This window comes from Sinocyclocheilus anshuiensis, unplaced genomic scaffold (genome assembly GCF_001515605.1).
Source record: "Sinocyclocheilus anshuiensis isolate Anshui unplaced genomic scaffold, SAMN03320099.WGS_v1.1 scaffold292, whole genome shotgun sequence".
Taxonomy (NCBI): Eukaryota; Metazoa; Chordata; class Actinopteri; order Cypriniformes; family Cyprinidae; genus Sinocyclocheilus; species Sinocyclocheilus anshuiensis.
This window is the reverse complement of record NW_015555757.1, coordinates 973,214-987,461: the sequence shown is the minus strand read 5'-3', so window position 1 is coordinate 987,461 and position 14,248 is coordinate 973,214. Positions and strand designations below refer to the sequence as shown.

General features: G+C 38.4%; 1 protein-coding gene across 1 annotated transcript in view; it reads right to left on the bottom strand.

Annotated features, from left to right (window-relative positions):
* Nucleotides 1–7,991: 7,991 nt before the first annotated feature.
* The window catches only part of LOC107673945 (F-box/WD repeat-containing protein 4-like), a 35,451-nt gene continuing 29,194 nt past the window's right edge, over nucleotides 7,992–14,248 (bottom strand). Inside the window, exons 8-9 of the mRNA XM_016467793.1 lie at nucleotides 9,031–9,172; nucleotides 7,992–8,944 (exon numbers count right to left, since the gene is read on the bottom strand). Of these exons, the coding sequence (XP_016323279.1) occupies nucleotides 8,810–8,944; nucleotides 9,031–9,172 (277 nt within the window). The 3' untranslated portion in view covers nucleotides 7,992–8,809. The remainder of the gene's footprint in view (nucleotides 8,945–9,030; nucleotides 9,173–14,248) is intronic.

Sequence of the window (14,248 nt, the reverse complement as noted above, 5' to 3'; positions counted from 1 at the left end):
TGTAGGAAACAAGGGTCACCTGCACTGAAAAGGAAGTCCTTGATTTCATTTAAATCCAGTGAACTTGGCCAAGCAAAACATAGTGTGACTTAACTACATCTCACATTACTTTTTCACTCCAGTCCGTAAATAAAGAGAACGGTTGTGGATTATTGGGCAAGTGAATAATGTGAGAAATTCACCGGAACCTACTATGCAGTTTTTAGGTGAAATAGTCATTCTCATATTAATGAAAGTCAAGACAACCCTGAGAAATATGAATGTGTGAAGATATGAAGTTCTTGTTCATGTATCTCCAAAATATAAAACATGATCAGAGTTGAATGACTAAAGACATGCTTTCAGCCTCCTAAAGTCTAAGGCAACATGACAGATACTGTTTCACCTGCTAAACACTTTGCTCTCACAGCCAAATAGCTTGGCTTCCCGCTATTCTTTTAACATCTGCCGGGAGAATCACGGTGTAATTGAGGCTTTAAAAAGGCATGCCAGAAAACTCAGCAGATGCATCATTACAGTCTTCGGCCTGTCTTTTGAAAGCTAAATTTATGAAGCTGTCTTTGCTCAGGTCTCTTTCAGTGGTTTGCACTCTTTACTCTGAACGCTGTTGAGAGGCTAGAGCATGTGTCCAGCATGGGAATAGATGCTGTACAAACAAACAAAACAACTGGAGCTAGGAATTTAAAAAAAATGGTCATAATGCATTCAAAAATATCATCAGCGGTTTCTTGTGAGTGCTTCTTGGCTAAACACTTTGCTCTCACAGCCAAATAGCTTGGCTTCCCGCTATTCTTTTAACATCTGCCGGGAGAATCACGGTGTAATTGAGGCTTTAAAAAGGCATGCCAGAAAACTCAGCAGATGCATCATTACAGTCTTCGGCCTGTCTTTTGAAAGCTAAATTTATGAAGCTGTCTTTGCTCAGGTCTCTTTCAGTGGTTTGCACTCTTTACTCTGAACGCTGTTGAGAGGCTAGAGCATGTGTCCAGCATGGGAATAGATGCTGTACAAACAAACAAAACAACTGGAGCTAGGAATTAAAAAAAAAAGAGGTCATAGTGCATTCAAAAATATCATCAGCGGTTTCTTGTGAGTGCTTCTTGCCTTCCAGATCAAAGCAGGAATGTGCTCTGTTGGTGTAAACATATTTGTTGTGTAATACTGGTAGATAATGTAAACCCTGGTGCAGGAAAGTAAACCTTTTGTCCTTAAATTGCCAGTATGATTTTACAGCGATTTGTGCAGGTGCAAAGCATGTAAAGTGTTTTTAATCCCACGTCTTTGTAATCATTGCCTTTTTATATACCAGCATTTCCAATTCTGTGCTGCGTGCACAGGCAAGTGTAAAGATAAAGTGTAAATAATCATGTTACGCCAAACATGACATTGGTTGGTCTGTGGACAATGTTTGTGTGTGTTCCTTTGTGTGCTGTAGGTTCCGAAAATGTAATCCACAAATCCCCTTCCCATAAGGCGCCTCCAACCCCTCTTCATGTCCTCTGAACTCTGAAGGTCTTCATTACCTTTGTAAGAAACTCTGAGCTTGTGGCTCACACACAGTTCCCCAAGGGGCTTTTGGTAATGACCTTGTAGCTTGTTAGCGACAAATAGACAGACGGACGGCCGGCCGGACAGACAGACAGACAGACAGACAGACAGAAAGATAGAATGACAGACAGACAGACAGAAAGATAGAATGATAGACAGACAGACAGAAAGATAGAATGACAGACAGACAGAAAGATAGAACGACAGACAGACAGAATGACAGACGGACAGAACGACGGACGGACAGACAGACAGACAGACAGATAGATAGATGACGGACGAACGGATAGACACAGATGGACGGACAGACAGATGAACAACAGACAGAACGACAGACAGACAGAAAGAATGACAGACAGATAGATAGAAAGAAAGATTGAACAACAGAGAGAGACAGATTAATAAATGGAAGGGAAGAAGGAAATGAATGCAGGAAATAAAACTATAAATCAGTCGTATAGTAAATATTGTATTATGGCAATTATCTAATTTTACATGCTTTTATAGAAGGCACACTGTGTAAAACTCACTGCCTTCATTTTAGGAATATTCACAATTTCATCCTCAATATGAGTGAGTGCCCATTTCCTGCTGAGCTCCAAACCTATGAATTATTATTTATTAAACTGACCACGTCTTCGAGTCCCGGGAGGCCATATTTCCTGCATGATTGTACAATATCTGCACGGAGGTGTAGGCATTCCTTTTATCCTCAGTGACAAAATCAGCTAATGGATTGTCCCACATTGCATATGATCTAATTTATTCCATGATTGACCATAAATCACATCAAGCCCAATATGAGCCCCAGCTTTTAAGAATCACACTGAGGAGCAACTGTGCTGTGCATTGTCTGGGGTTGTTAAACGTTTCTTCTCAGTAGTTTATAAACAAAGTATGGTCATCATATGTTAGATTAAATGTTCCTATGATGATGTTAGGGGTTAGTGTTCATTTAAAGGGATAGTTTGCCCAGAATTTAAAATGGTCATAATTTATTCATGTTGAATATTCATGTTCTTCATACAAGTTATGGCTTTAGAAGATTTTTAATATAGCACGAGTGCATGAGTTGCATGGACCAATTTTATGATTCTCTTATGGTGCTTTTTATATCTTTCTGAAACTTGACAGCTCCAGTACTCATTCATTATAATGAAAAAGTAGCCAGAATATTCTCCTGTCATCAGATCCTCCTGTCCACCCTCTCATCACTGGGCATCACAGGGATTCCACTTAGCTGGTTTGAATCCTATCTCACTGGTAGGTCTTTCAGGGTGGCCTGCACTCTAAAAAAAGATGGTTCTTTAAAGGTTCTTTACATGCAGTAATGGTTTTATTTAGAACCATAGCATTCTGAAGAACCCTTTTATGTTGAAATGGTTCTTTGTCTTAGAGTTCAGCGTTCTTTATTCCCGCTCTTTTGTTTTTCAAATCTGTAACTGTTAAAGCTCCTCATTACTGATTTTTTTTCTGGAGTTCAGTGACCCAACTACAGACTGTCAACACACTCTCAACAGGTAAATGATTTAAAATACAAATTGAACTTTAAGATTGTAACTGGTTTCTAAACAAACATGTTCTTATCTTTTTTGTTAGTTTTTGGTCACATTTAAGTGTGTGCAGCTCTGCTAAGCTGAGGAAACTTATCTCCTCTTCTCCACTGAGTAAGTAAAAGAGACAATGATTTTTTTTTTAATTCATGTTGTTAGATTTTTTAAAAATGATTACTTGGGTTTATGTATAAACATACCCAGTCACAAAAAAATATTAAAACTATCCCATGACTTTATATAATTTTTTTCTTTTAAGATTGTGAAGGGCTCACATACTGCTTTTGGCCTTCATAAACATAATTGTTTTTACACAAACACATGGACACACTGTAACTCTAAACTCAATTGTGTATTTCAGATGTATCACATCCTACAACCTCATCATCTGCAGAGAAAAATCACCACTTAATCACACCAAAATGATGGACTTTAAGGACTATGAATAATCATATTGATTGGATTGTGATTGTTTCACTGAAACTTGGTCTTCATCACGTCTATTTTTTGTTCTTATTTTGTGTTTTACTTTATGTGTGTATTCATGTTCAATGTCAATTGTCATTCATTAATGTATTCAGCTAATAACTGTTGTTAAGAGCACTGATGATTTTGCATGTCAATAAAACATACATGCTGCTGTTGTTGTTATTGTGGTTGTTGTTGTTGTTTTAATGTAAAACCCTAACCGAGGCTACACTCTAAGATGCCTCATTACTGATTTTCTGGAGCTCAGCCATCCAACTACACAGACTGTCAACACACTCTCAACAGGTAAATAATTTCTTTCTTAAAATGTCTATAAATTATAACTTTCAGATGCTAATTGTTTTTTCCATGTCTTTTCTCTTTTTAGTTTAAGAGAACGTAAGTGTGACCAGCTCTGTTCAGTTAAGGATACTATTCTACTCTTCTTCACCAAGTAAGTAACAAAGATATTGAATTTATGGTCCATTTTAGATTTTAGGTCCAGTTAGATTTTTTTTATTACTAGGGTTTAAACATACCCAGCTATCCATGACTTTATATTACTTTTTCCTTTTAACATTGTGAAGTGCTCACATACTACTTTTGGCCTTCATAAACAATTGTTTTCACATAAAAAAAAATGAAAGGAGACACATATCTAAACTCAGTTGTGCTTTTCAGATGCTGTCACATCCTACAACCTTATCATCTGCAGAGAGAAACTGCCATTCAATCACACCAAAATACACATAATGATTAACTTAAAGGCATCATAGAGGATTGTGAAGATATTTAACTGGAGCTTGGGCTATTTTATGTTATATTTTGTTTTACTTCTTTAAGCATTTATTTATGTTTAAAGTCCATTGTCTTTCATTAATGTATTCTGCTAATAACTGTTGTTAGAAATACACTATTTTATGTTCTATTTTGTTTTATTTCTTTAAGCATTTATTTATGTTCAATGTCCATTGTCATTCATTAATGTATTCTGCTAATAACTGTTGTTAGAACACTGTCATTTTTGCTACAATTTCACGTCATTAAAAAAATAATAAAAGTACTTAATTGACATTTGTTGTTGTTGTTGTTGTTATAGACAAGAAATTGTAAGACCAGGCAGATAGAGGGTAAAATCAATATTAATAAATAATATATACAAATAATACTAATACCAATTATATTAATATACTAATATTAATGAAAAACTATCATTAAAAAGGTTATTTATAACACCATTAAGGTCCATAGCATTTTCAAAGCATGGTTCTATATGGAACCCTATAAAAAAGGTTCTGTTTAGCACAAAAAAGGGTTCTGCTATTGTTACAAGCCGAAAAACCCTTTTCTGGTACTGTTTAGAACCATTTTTCTTAAGAGTGTGGGGTGGGGATGTATCCAAAGCACATCAACTGGTCACTGGGGTTCCTCAGGGATCAGTTCTTGGACCCCTCCTCTTCACCATATACACTACATCACTGGGTCCCATCATACAGGCACATGGCTTCTCCTACCATTGCTATGCTGATGACACACAGCTCTATCTCTCATTTCAACCAGATGATCCAATGGTAGCTGCACAGATCTCAGGCTGCCTGGCGGACATCTCGGCATGGATGAAAGAACATCACCTACAGCTCAACCTGGCAAAGACTGAGCTTCTTGTCTTCTACAGCATGACTTCACCGTCCAGTTAGGCTCATCAACAATTACCCCATCAAGTTCGGTCAGAAATCTTGGTGTAATCTTTGATGACCAGCTGATTTTCAAAGACCACATTGCAAAAACTGCTAGATTTTGCAGGTTTGCATTGTACAACATCAGAAAGATCAGGCCCTTCCAGCACGACTGGTCTTTAACAAGCCCAAAAGAGCCCACGTCACACCTCTCTTTAACTCCCTGCACTGGCTGCCGGTTACGGCTCGCATCGTTACCGTTCCTGGCTGGTGGAATGATCTTCCAACCCCTATCCGGAATGCTGATTCCCTGACATTTTTCAAGCGACAGCTTGAAATCTTTTTCTTATTTATTTCATCTTTCTCTGTCTAGCTTGTACTTATTTGAACAATGCTTGAAACTTAGTATGACGAGCACTTCCTGTGTCTATTAGCCTCTTTAAGATGAATCGCTTGATGTATTCCCCAATTGTAAGTCGCTTTGGATAAAAGCATCTGCTAAATGAATAAATGTAAATGTATTCTTAAATAACATGAGAGTGAATAAATTATGGCAAAAATCTTCATTATTGGGTGGACTATTCCACTAACTCCTATAATACAGATTTTTTTTTCTGCCAAAATATATATTTCAGATAAATGCTAAATATATGTTTTAAACAGCATGGCCTAAGATATTATAAAATGTAATTCAAAGAGCAAGAAAATATATTTGCAATATATTAAAAATATATTTGGGTTAAATGCAAAATGTTTGTTTCTAAATACATGTTGTACATTATAAATATATTTAGTAAATAAAACTTACAGAAAATATATGTAAATAATATTTAAAATATAATATAATTAAAAAATATTTTTGTATATTTTAATATATTTTAAATATATCTAAAAATAAATTTTTTTTTGCCATATGGAGTCGTATCAATCATGTGTATGACACATTTTATTTGTTTTTCTTTGACATCCCTGAGATGTTTTAAGGATAACACGGCTGTATTCCTATGAGTTATCACAGAGGAATCCCAAAGGAAAAGAGTCCTGCCTGGAGTGTGTTGGGACAATACCTTTGCATTGTCATCCAGTGACTGCGCCAAATCCAAGTGGGCTTTAACATCAGAAGCATGAGGTATTTGTTTTGGGACGGCATGGATTAACCGTGTCAGTGCAGGCCTCCGCTAGCTCTGGATGCTAATGCGCTCAGCTACTTCTATGCTGTGAGTCATTGCTTTGAGGAATAGGCAAAGAAGGGGTATGTGACTGTCTTCTTTAGTTGTTCCATTTCCCTCTTTGCAGAAATCGGCTCCTGCACAGACCCAATAGCCACCCATAGCTTTTAAGGCCTAACCTTTGACCTCAGATTTTTCACTTTATGGTGTATAACTACTAGTCGAAAACACTTACAGGGTCACCAAATGTCTTCCTTGCCTCTTTAGGAACACCAGAAAAATTATTAAACACGTAACAGAAACAGTTATGATTTTTCAATCTTAAAGGAATGGTTTACAGAAGAATGAAAATTTGCTGTAAATGTACTCACCCTCAGGCCATCCAAGATGTAGATGAGTTGGTTTCTTCATCAGAATAGATTTGCATAACATCACTTGTTCACCAATGGATCCTGTGCAGTGAATGGGTGCCGTCAGAATGAGAGTTCTAACATAAGTAATCGACATGACTCAAGTTCATCAATTAATGTCTTCTGAAGTGAAAAGCTGCATGTTTGTAAAAAACAAATCCATCAAGATGTTTTAACCTCAAACTGTTGCTTCTGGTTAAAATATGAGTCCTCTATCCATAATATTGCATTCACACATACGGAGATTTACAAAACAACTAGAAGTCATTTTTTTTCAATGACAGTTCAACAACAATGACCACTGCCAATGGGATGTGATTGAGCCCATTGATTCCACAAATTTATGCACCTTATGTAAATGAGCAACGCAATGACTACCAATTTCAGTGTTTGCAAACAGTGATGACGTTTTTGTGGGCGGAGCCTATCTGGTGGCAGAAAATGACAGTTTTAACGTAGCAGTCTATTCAAGCCATGGAATAAAATAATACAAATGTAATTTTGAGTTTATATTTCAAAATTGTGACTTTTTTCTTGCAATTCCGAGATTATATCTCACAATTCTGGTAAGAAAAATCAACTCGTCATTCTTTCTTTTTAGTTTATAATCCCACACTTCTGACTTTTTTTCCTCAGAATTGACAAACTCGCAATTGTTGACTTGAATAAAGTTATAAAGTCCGAACTAAGAAACTTGCATTAGCAAGAAAAAAAAAAGTCAGAATTGTGAGATAATATAGGTAAATGTTATGTAAAATGTTATAGGTTTAAATAGTATTTCATGCATGTATTTCAACTGTAGGGCTAATACAATATGTCCCCTATATGAATATTATATAGACCTATTGTTTAAATCAAATTTATGCTTTAAAAGTAGGGTAATCATAGCAGGTTTCATCCATAGTCTGTCCGTTTAAACGTCTGCATTTAGCTTCAAATGGCGTCTTTGACGACAGTGTTATATAAAAATTATTTGCATTCCGATTCTGACATCCAAAGGCACAATACATTTTTTCTCTTATTCCATGGATTTTACCCGTTTCCCTCCATTTGTTCCCAGTATTTTTTCTACCACCACTATGCGCGCGCAGCTGCAAGTGATGTAACTGTGACGTCTACTCCAAATTGGTCTATAGGAGTCAAGACATTGGCGCACATGTGACCTGTCTTTTGTGAGATACCATAGTGAAGTGTCAGAAAGATGAAGTGCTAAAGTAAGCGTTTAATCATAGTAAAAAATGATGCATGGAAAACATTGCAGAGTTTGATTCATGAATTGATAATGATGATGCATTATGCATAAATGCAATTTATATACAGACACTTTCCCTTCCAGGATGTTCATTTTTAGCAGTAAGAAAACAGATTTCTTGTCAAAATAGAATGACATCCTGTTTGTGATGAGATTTTCTAAAGCTATGACCAGTTTCGATAATAGTAGGGCATCTAGCAGCAGAAACGCATACTAGCGACCAACTACAAGCGATAAAATGGTGTACGTGTGAGCGAGGCATTACTGAGGTGTCATGGAATCAATGTAAACAACAACTGACCAAGGAATTCAGAGCAAGCCTTGGCTAACTGAGAACAAAAAAGACAACGTACAAAGAAAACAAAACATTTAATTGGCTCATTGTTGGAAAAATATACTTTCAGCTACAATATATCAGTTAACATATGTGCTGTGGTTAAGCATAAATCCCCTCAGTGGATGTTGGCAGCTCTGAGCAGTGTTTGTTTTAGACATCTCAGAGGTCGCTGGCAATGTATTAAGTCTGTTAAGACTCGGGCCACAAAAGGTCGTGAACCCTGCTCGCTCTTATGAGCCAGTGGAAATATCCACCAGGCCACAACTGTATCATTAGCTGCACTGATTATCCAAAGGCAAGATGGCTACTTCCCCATTTAAGGGTCTAAGACCATCACTAAGGGCTTGGAGGAGATGAAGAACAAGCCTAAAAGTCTCAAACAACATTAACGGATGGTTATTTCCAGGACTGGGATGCTGCAGTTCTGAAGTCAAGGGAGTAGAGGACAGAGGCCAGGGCAGCGTACAGGTGAGTGGTGTTGAAGCACAGGCTGTACACTGGGCTGCTGGTGGTGGGCGCCAACTGGAACATCTGTCAACCGATTATTGCAAAGATGAATATTACCACAATAAAATAAAATATCAATTGAAAAGGTGCTGAAACATGCTCACAGTTACCTGCAAACAGCGGGTTTTCCGTTTGTCCCAAAGGCGGACTACTCCATAGTATGACGAGCCACTGGCAATCATGTGATTCTTGTCTGTCTTTATACAGTAAAGGGCGCTGTCATGAGGCTCCTCCCACTCCATCACACATTTCCTGTTAGAAAGGTAAATCCAGCGCACATATTTATCAGCTGCTACAAATATATTGCTTTATAGGGTAGTTCAACCAATACTGTCTTTAAGTTGGCCAAATTATTAAATATGCAGAAGTGCACAGGTGATTTAATAGCTACAGCAGAGGGGAACATTTACAGGGAGAAATTACTTAAACTGTGGTCTGATCTTCACACAAAGCTGTTGTGTGGACTACCTTTACAATGCTTTTTTGTCTTTTTTAGAGCTTGACAGTCCCTAGTCACTATGTGTTTTCACTGTATGGAAAACAACAGCGTGACATCCTTCAAAATATCTTCTTTTTTTTGTTCCACAGAAGAAAGCAGGGTTCTTTTAGTATCAGTGAGATACTATTACAGTTTTTAATAATATTTTGAATGTTTTTTTTCTTTCTGTTTTTCTTTTACTTTTAAAGTTTTAGTAATTTAGTTCAATTTTATGTTTTAGTTTTTTATTTATTTAAATGTCTGTGTATAGTTTTTATCCATTTTTTATTTCAATTTTAGTTTTAGTTATTTTAGTACATCAAGTTAACCTAAATGAAAATGAGAAATGTTGCTTTGGCAACTAGCTGAAATAAAATACATTTAAGTTTATTTATTTATTTATATACATTTTATTTATTTCAGTCAATATTTATTTCAAGTAACAAAATATTTTTTATGGTTTTAGTTTTAGTTAAGTATAACTACCCTAAAGAACAAATGTCATACTGGTTTGGAATGACATGAGGGTGAGTAAATCTTGACAAAAAGTTCATTTTTGGATGACCTGTTCTTTTAAAGAACAATGGGTTATTCATGTTGCCTTATAATTATGGCTAGGATTAGCATAATGGACATCACACAAAAATAAAAATCACTGAATCAAATTTCCAACTAAAATGAACATATAATGTACAGCTATGCATATTTGGACACATTCTGAAGTATTGAAGTCCATAGTTACACCACAACTCCAGCCATTGTCACACTATATTAGACCGGTCCTAAAGCAGAGGGCCAAAGCCACCATGGCTAGCTCTCCCTGTGCGGCTTAAGGGCGAGTGTCTCATTTGCGCTGGCAGGCCACAAGGGTGAAACCTCATCCCTTGTTTACGGAAAGGGGCATTCTTGTTTTACAGCAGGTCGAGAAAAAAAGAGAGGGAAGGACAGGGGAAGTGTCTGCGCGTGTGCTGAGCCAATAGAGATCAATTCTCCATTAATGGTGTGCTGAATAAATCATGGAGAGGGAGTGTGGCTGGGCCGTGTGGCAGACAGCAGGGCAGCAGGAGCATGCGGGAGATGCCTGGATCGCATTTTGCTGTGATGCACATGTGTACACACATGCACTCACACAGAGGAACCTTAAACAGGGGCTGGGTCATTCCTCTTACACATTAAAATTTCATCATATACAACCAACAATTCACAATACAGTTTAATACACTGTCAGAAAAAACAATTACCTTTAGAGATACAACAGCCTGTCACTTGGGGAAAATCATTAAAGGGACATCTTTGTATCTTATCGTCTCCTAAAAGGTGCATATTAGTACCTTAAGAGTTGTAATATGTACCCTTAAGTATGCACCTTATAGGGGGAAATAAGGTACAAGGATGTCATTTTCAGGGAACTGCCCCAGTGACAAGCAGTTGCATCTCTAAAGGTACAATTGTTGCACATTTTTTGTGAGAGTGTACCCTGAAATTAAAATGACTTATTACTTCAAAATGAAAACAACAGCTCTAGCATCAAGTATTAGCAATGCATTTTATAAATGCGATATTTTATGGTGTTAGCTGTTTTTTTTTCGTTCAAAAACATTGCATCATGTTTGATAAAAGTGAAAAGTGCAGCTCTTTATATATTGAACAATTTATTTCCATCACTTTATTTCCATAATGTTCCTGTTCATTTTCTTGTCATGTAAATAATCAAATTATAATTGAAGTTTTGTATATAATATATAATAATATATTAAAGTAATAATAAGAAGTAGTGTAATATATTAAATATTAGGTATTTTTACTGGAGTTTAAGTATATATATATATATATATATAAAAATTAATTCAAAAGGTTTGTGATTAAACTAATCCGTCATCTCTTGTCTCCCATTTTTAACCCCTTGTATATGCAACAATATGACCTGCAAGGTGTTGAGCAATCAAATTCAACTGAAGAGACGGGAACACATCCTCCTCAATTACTCACAATTAATCTAAAAATTAGTTTCACACACTTACCATCATGTACAGTTTACTCTACAAGTGAATGAAAGTGCCCTCTTTTATAGACGATGACGACTTTCAGACGACTAACCGCTTTGAATCAAGACGTACCACATATTGAGTCCTGACTGGTCTTACTGTGAATTATTGATATCTTAAGAGGGGACATTTGCCCCTCCCCAAACTCTCCAGGGCCCTCTTTCAATCACCTCTGATTTGTGTTACTTGACTGCCCATATGCGATTGTGAGGATCCCCCCTCCCCAAAGTCCTACATGGAGCCTCAGTCCACCCCACCAGCGGCTCACTGATCCCCAGCACCCGCCCCGTTGTCCTGGAGACGCGCACATCAATATGGCCACCAACCGGCGTGGACTTGGGTGGGTGAGAGTGAGAGAGCCTCTCTCGACAAGGGGGTCCTTTTCAATCTCTCAGAGGAACAATTGTGTCCACAGACCCAAGAGGAGGCTCAAGTCTGGCTTCTTTTTTATCTAAACGGTACTCTATGCGCAGGAGGGCTTATTAGATTAACAGAGAACACTAATCTTCCTCACAGGCTCTCCGAGATGTACTGGCTAACTTTATTAGTCTCAGTAGACAAGGCCAAATCTGCTGACAGCACAGGCCAAGGTAAGAACTAAGTCTAATTTAACTCGAATCGTAATGGCGAGGCGCTGGAGGTTCCCAGAAGCAGAAGAACTGGGCAGTACCTGGAGCAGACGCGCAAATCCCAATAGCGGATGAAAGTGTCGTATCCACAGGTGAGGAGCTGGAAGGGAGACTCATAGACGATGTCCAACACACCTGCGCCACGGCGGAACTCTGTACCGAGACACGACACCAGGTGACACCTGGGAGAAAGAGATAAGAGAAGAAGCTTGCAGATTATACCTTGTCAAACCTCATTGAGGAAGATTAACACATTAATAAAAACACAGACAGCAACTTAAAACGCAGCCGAGATGGAATTACGCAGACTTGCTGGAGGCCAGTAATTCCAGAGAGAGTTGAAAAGCAACCGGACAAGTGAGGTCATCTGCGTCTCATCGTCTGTGTATCAGTTTTATCAAAGCGATTCAGTGACTGGCAAGCTCATAAAACAGGTCGTGCTTACTTGTTGAGATTGGAACATCTCCCAGTCTTCGCATCCCGGAGTCAATAAAGATCTAATTTCAAACCAAACGCCTTCATTTGCTCACTTAATCTCTTATTACCATTAAATCCCACTATACTTTTGGCGTTTCCAATGTCCATGGACCACACAAAAGCTAAATGAAGTCTTAGGATGAAGAGATAAAAAGTAAACACCTTTCTGACTTTGAATGGGCTGCTAAAGCAGCTTAGTTTGGCCATAAGGTACGTTCCCAGATACGCGAAAGAACCGAGAGGAGTGGAAGAAAGGAGATTTGAGGGGAGAAGTGGGGGGGTGTCGGGACTAGCACCACGCTTCTATGATCACAGACCCAATGGTTCCACGGTGCCCTCCGCCCCCACCCGAGCCGCAGAGGCCAGATTATTGTAGAATCACAATTTCTTTGTTGCTATTTAATTCCCTCCATGACCGTGACTGTGTGCGACTTGTGGACCTTTGATACCTGGCCCCTAGCAACCATTTAGGGGAGCCCAATGGCCATAGCGACCACCCCCCACGTTCGAGGTCTCCTGTGAGCTTGTTCACCGAGGGCAGACTGGTAATCCCCAACCTTCGCTCTGGGGGAGACAAGGGGGGTCTTTCTTAGACACAGGCTCTTTAAAAGATAGTCCCGCAGAACCAAAGGCCAAGACCCTGGTGGGCCTAAAGACAAACTCTCTTGCAGCCCCTCGGGCATCTGCATACCCATCATTTACCCCTTGCTGCTAAAATAACACGCTGGCAACAACTTGAACTGATGACAGTGCTGTCAATGGGGACAATCAATTAAATTACACAAAGCATTTGTTTGCAAACCATGCAATTTGCATCAGATATTTCTTTTTTAAGTGCTTTAGGAAACTGTGTAAACTCGGGTCGGGAGAGAAAGAGAGAGAGAGAAAGAGAGAGCGTCCGACGTCTGCCTGGGACGCTCTGCAAATGTCAAAGCACGAAGTGAGAAAAACAAGCATCGTAAAAGAAGTCCTCACATCTGTGCTCTGATTTTAAAGCCAGTAATAGCACTGTTCCAAGTACAACAGCAAACACCCAGGATTCTTAAATTGTTAGGTCACAGGTTTTTTTTTTATGCGTCCCATGTTTTCTCTCCCATTTTAGAGAGAACCTGTGAAGATTACAGGATGGAGGATAACCATATAATCTTTTAAATTACTGCATCTGCATGGCAGGCAACCTTGTTCTTCCAGTGTCTGATCTGTTTGGGAACTTGCGGTGAGACTGTCCCTGCTCGAAACATCGTCTGATCACGGTCGGTTCGATGAGAGCTTCTGATTGAGTGAAAAAAGGTTAGAGGGCTGCTAAGGAAAAATTGATCTTCGATTTAAACTCATAGTACAGGAGTCATTTAGCAGAGTGATGGCACGTGTTTTATTAAGGTCAGAAGGTGGAATGGACAGATTAATTAAGACATGAGAGCGACTGTCCCAGTGGAGTAATACATATACAGTGTGTCCACCATCATTCCCTCTCGAATGTGGTTCAAAGGCTGCCAAACAAAGGTGGTTTGCCTTCTCCTCCTTTAAACGAGCAAAACTAGAAATTACGTAACAATAAGTGGGGCCCTATCGTGGCTTTTTTCGCAGCTCTTGCCGAAAGAGACGTCTAATGTTCAGACATGTGGAAGCTTAGAGGTCACTAACAGACTTGTCAGGGGCAACTGTGATATTTGCAATCTGCTAAAGTGATCACATGAAC